Source organism: Phoca vitulina, unplaced genomic scaffold, assembly GCF_004348235.1.
Source record: "Phoca vitulina isolate PV1807 unplaced genomic scaffold, GSC_HSeal_1.0 scaffold60, whole genome shotgun sequence".
NCBI classification, from domain to species: Eukaryota; Metazoa; Chordata; class Mammalia; order Carnivora; family Phocidae; genus Phoca; species Phoca vitulina.
In genome coordinates, this window is record NW_022589763.1 from 1,066,868 (window position 1) to 1,071,672 (window position 4,805).

At 67.4% G+C, this 4,805-nt stretch overlaps 1 protein-coding gene across 1 annotated transcript in view; it reads left to right on the top strand.

The window, feature by feature from the left end:
- Positions 1-4,805, top strand: part of AKAP17A (A-kinase anchoring protein 17A) — a 14,971-nt gene that overhangs the window by 5,355 nt on the left and 4,811 nt on the right. Inside the window, exons 2-3 of the mRNA XM_032391198.1 lie at positions 928-1,705; positions 2,189-2,337. Coding sequence (XP_032247089.1) covers positions 944-1,705; positions 2,189-2,337 — 911 coding nt within the window. The 5' untranslated portion in view covers positions 928-943. The remainder of the gene's footprint in view (positions 1-927; positions 1,706-2,188; positions 2,338-4,805) is intronic.

The following is a 4,805-nucleotide window of genomic DNA, read 5'->3' on the forward strand; positions in this document are numbered from 1 at the left end:
GGAACCCTCTCATCCCCTAGACCAGGCGGGGGCTCTTCTGCCCTGCACCAGCCCCCTGTCTGGGGCCCCCCCATTCCCTAGACCAGGCTGGGGGGCTTCTCTGTCCTGCACCAGCCCCTTATGTTGAGGGCCCCCTTCATCTCCTAGACCAGGCGGGGGCTCTTCTGCCCTGCACCAGCCCCCTGTGTGGGGGTGCCTCCCGAGGCTGAGCTTCAGGGCATGATGGGAAGCCTCCCAGCAGCAGGTGGGTGGGTGGGGGAGGCAGCCACCTGTACTGTTTGGGTTCCTGCCCTGGCGCTGGGCTTTCCGGACGTGCACCCTCGTCAGACCAGTAGGAGAGTCTTGCCTTAGAGCAGGCGGAGGAGGACAGGTACAGACGGGGAGCCCTGCCTTCACAAGAGCCCTTCTACTGTTGTTACTTTACGGCGGATGCGCAGGCTACGTGAGCCCACAGTGGAGTTGTTCACGTTGACATTTTGGCCAGAAACTTCCTTCCTGTTTCCTTAGGGCCGCCCCCTCCGCAGACTCCCCCGGAGTCTGGAGCTGAGCTCCTTCCTGTCCAGAGGCTTCTGGCCTGCAGCCTCCCGGGGAGCTGGGCACCCCTCTCTTGCCTCCCCCCTGCACGGGCGTGGGAACCGTGGGCTGTGCTCGCTCCATGGCCCTGGGCGCGCTGCCCCTGGCCATTGGGTGCGGCTCAGCGCCCACGGAGGCTGGGGCACGACGCTCCACTTCGTAAAAGTTTTCATCAGCCCCGTTCTCTTTTCTCTTTGATCCAAAAAATCCCCGCACAAAACATGACCTCGGGAGGCGGTGGTGTTTAGTGAGCTAGAGACCCTTTTCTGTGGCGTGGCAGAGAGCACGCTGGTGTGTCCTGTGCCGGACGGTGCTCTGCGGCGCCTGCCCTGACCATCCGTGTCTGTGTTCCAGGCCCAAGGCCCTGGCAATGGCAGCGGCCACCATAGTGCACGACACGTCGGAGGCGGTGGAGCTCTGCCCGCCGTACGGCCTGTACCTGAAGCCCATCACCAAGATGACCATCAGCGTGGCGCTCCCGCAGCTGAAGCAGCCCGGGAAGTCCATCTCCAACTGGGAGGTGATGGAGAGGCTGAAGGGCATGGTGCACAGCCACCAGTTCTCCACGCTGCGCATCTCCAAGAGCACCATGGACTTCATCCGCTTCGAGGGTGAGGTGGAGAACAAGAGCCTGGTCAAGTCCTTCCTGGCCTGCCTGGACGGCAAGACCATCAAGCTCAGCGGCTTCTCCGACATCCTCAAGGTGCGCGCCGCCGAGTTCAAGATCGATTTCCCCACCCGCCACGACTGGGACTCCTTCTTCCGCGACGCCAAGGACATGAACGAGACGCTGCCGGGGGAGCGGCCAGACACCATCCACCTGGAGGGCCTGCCCTGCAAGTGGTTCGCCCTCAAGGAGTCGGGCTCCGAGAAGCCCAGTGAGGAGGTTCTGGTCAAGGTGTTCGAGAAGTTCGGGGAGATCCGCAACGTGGACATCCCCATGCTGGACCCCTACCGGGAGGAGATGACTGGCCGCAACTTCCACACCTTCAGTTTCGGGGGACACTTGAACTTCGAGGCCTACGTGCAGTACCGCGAGTACGTGGGCTTCATACAGGCCATGAGCGCCCTGCGCGGGATGAAGCTCATGTACAAGGGTGAGGACGGCAAGGCCGTGGCCTGCAACATCAAGGTGAGCCCCCGCCCGGACGCCTGCTCTGGCCCGTGTCAGAGTCGGGCGCAGGCCCCTCCAGGTGGTTTGGTGGCCCTGGGACAGCTGGCCGCCCTCGTTCGCGGAGCAGAGGCCCCATCGCGGCCGGCCTGGTGGCCTCGGTCCAGGGGGACGGCGGGGCCCTGGTAGCGGGAGGGGACACACCGTCTCGGAAAAGGTGACGTTCTCCTTTCCAAACAGACGGTGCAGGCCAGCCGCGTCTGTTGGTGCGCGCTCCCCGCTTGAACCGCCAGGGCAGCTCACGGTTGAGCCCGGAAGTGGCTGTGTGTGTCCAGATGTGCCCGTGGGATCCGGGCCCCACGTCCTGGGCGGGCGCACTCAAGTGCGGGGTTCCCTGGAATGCACGCGTTCCGTGCAGTCGGGCAGAGCCTGCCGCGTCGCGGGGGCCGCCTTGGCCTGCAGCGTGCTTGTGCGTAACTGCTCTGCGCTCTGTTTTCCTGGAAGGTTTCCTTCGACTCCACCAAACACCTGAGCGACGCCTCCATTAAGAAACGGCAGCTCGAGAGGCAGAAGCTTCAGGAGCTGGAACAGCAGAGAGAAGAACAGAAGCGCCGAGAGAAGGAGGCCGAGGAGAGGCAGCGAGCGGAGGAACGGTAGGTGTGCGGACGCGGGGCCTCCGCACGGCCCGCCGGACGCCTGGGCACGCACGTGTGTCTGTGTCCGTGTGCGTCTGGGTGCGTGCGTGTGTGTGCGCGCATCTGCAGGTGTCTGTGTGCGCGTGTCTGTGTGCATGTGTGCATCTGTGTGCGTGTGCGTCTGGGTGCGCGCGTGCGTCTGTGTGTGCGCGCRTCTGGGTGCGCRTGTGCATCTGTGTGCGTGTGCATCTGTGTGCGTCTGGGTGCGTGTGCGCGTCTGGGTGCGTCTATGCGTGTGTCTGGGTGCGCGCCTGCATCTGGGTGCGTGCGTGTGCCTGTGTCTGCGCGTCTGTGCGCGCGTGCGTCTGGGTGTGCGTGCACCTGGGTGCGTGCATGTGCCTGTGTCCGTGCGCGTCTGGGTGCGCGCGCCCCCGGAGGCCTGGGCCGCGCCTCAGTGCCGTGGCCGTCGTGCGCTCGGCGCGGAGCTCCGTTAGGCCCCTGGACGGGCCCCTGACGAAATCGGCCGCGTTCCAGTAGAAACGGTTTCCGTTCACAGGCTGTCGTCGATTGCCTTTCGGGCCGCTCAGGGGGCACGCCGGGTCGCCGTTGTTACCCCGTCGCTCTCCTGCCGTCCCCCCGCCGCTGAGTGCACCTGCCGCTCCCGCGCAGAGGCGAAGGCGACCCCGGACTGAGAGTTCGCTCCGGAGTCCAGTTGTGGGGCGCGGGTCCAGAGCGCGCGCTATCCCTGAGCCAGCTCCGCGCTGTTCCCGAGGAGAGGCGGCGGCTGGCGCGTGCAGCCGGGCCGTGCGTGGGGCCGTGGCTGGGGTCGGGGAGCCCACGCGGCCGCGGGAGCCCCCGAGCGAGGCGGACGGCTGGGGCGGGAGCGTGCGGGCCGCGGGGCGCCGCTGCGGAGCTGCCTCGGGAGCCGGTGCCGGGGCTGTAGGGCGAGCGACCCCTCCCTGCGCCCGCACGCGCCGGGCCGCGGCGGGAAGGGCCGAGGCGCTGGGCTCCGGCAGCGGGGCCGCGTGCGCAGCAGCGCAGCCCTTGTCCTGAGCGCCGACCGTGAGCACGTGCCCCGGGGCCCGCAGCCTCTCCGGAGGCGCCGGGGGTCTCACCAGGGGCGCCGAGTCCGGGACGTTTACGGTCGGAGCAGGCGGGCGCTTGGCCTTGCGGACAGGCCGCTCCGTGCGTCTGGGCAGGAAGCGTGATGAGGACACGCGGTTCCCGGGGCGCAGGCGGCGCCTCTGCTGTGCCCGCGGGGTGCTGGCTAGGGGCCAGGCCTGGGAGGGGAGGCGCCCGCTGTCCCCGCGGAGCCCGCTGCCGCCCGCCGCGGCCCTCTCTCGGCCTGAGGCGCGGCCGGCCCCGGGGAGCGTGGGCGCCCGTCCTCGGTCCCTGATGCGTGTTCACTTGGCCGGTGCCGTGTCCCGGAGGGGCGGAGCGCGGCTGGTGGCTGTCCTGCTCTGGCTCGGGACACGCCCCGGGCCGCCAGGTCCGCTGCTCGGAGCTGCGCCTGCCTCCGGGGCCCCCAAGCTGCTGGGACCCGCGGCTCCTGTAGCTGCTGGGGCCTGGACTCCGGCTGCGGCGGGGCCTTCCCGCGCGCGGCGCCCTGTGCGCACCGAGGCCCGGCAGCGTTTCCCGCTTGCCAGTGCGAGCCCCCGGCCCCGTGCCTCCCTGGGCCTCCCTGGGGCCGCCAGGGGGCTTGTGTCCTTGTCCGTCCCCCCGGTGCGAGGTCTCTGCGGCTCTGGCGTCAGCCCGGCCGGGTCGCTCTCCCGCAGCCTGTGGACTTCCTGGCTGGGCGCAGGGGTCTCACCTCGTGCGTCCTGTCCCACCCCGGGCAGCTTTCAGTGTCTGAGCACGTCCGTCGTCTATGCGACTCATTTTGAAGACACAGTGCAGGTGAGGGCGTCTGTGGAGACACACCCCGTGGTTCTTGCAGATTTTCTCTGGGGGGGTCTCTGTCTCTGCTGCTTGCATTTCGATCCTCATTTTGGGGACCCCCCCCCCCGCCAAAAACAATGGACTAATCTGTTGTGCTTGGTATGGGTTTATTTTAAAGAAAACCCACCGTCTGCAGGTGGTTTTTGTCTGGCCCCGTGACAGGGCTTCCGTATGCGGGTACACGCTCTTAGGGACCCCCAGTCCGCGGAAGCACAGCCCGCTGCACGCCGTCCTTGGTTTTCTGCCACTGTGGGTTTGCGTTTTCTAGAATCTTCCGCAAAGGGGATCACGAGGTACACAGTTTTCTGCGTTTAGTCTTTCTCTTAGCAAAGTGCTCCCAGAACCTTCCATGTGGCCGTGCACGTGTGTATTGCATTCCTTGCAGCGGCACCCCATGGCCTGTCTGCAGAGCCCCAGTGATGGGCGCTCTGTGCCCACGGGGAGACGCGTCAGCATGGCCAGCGGTGGGCGCTCTGTGCCCACGGGGAGACGCGTCAGCATGGCCAGCGGTGGGCGCTCTGTGCCCACGGGGAGACGCGTCAGCACGG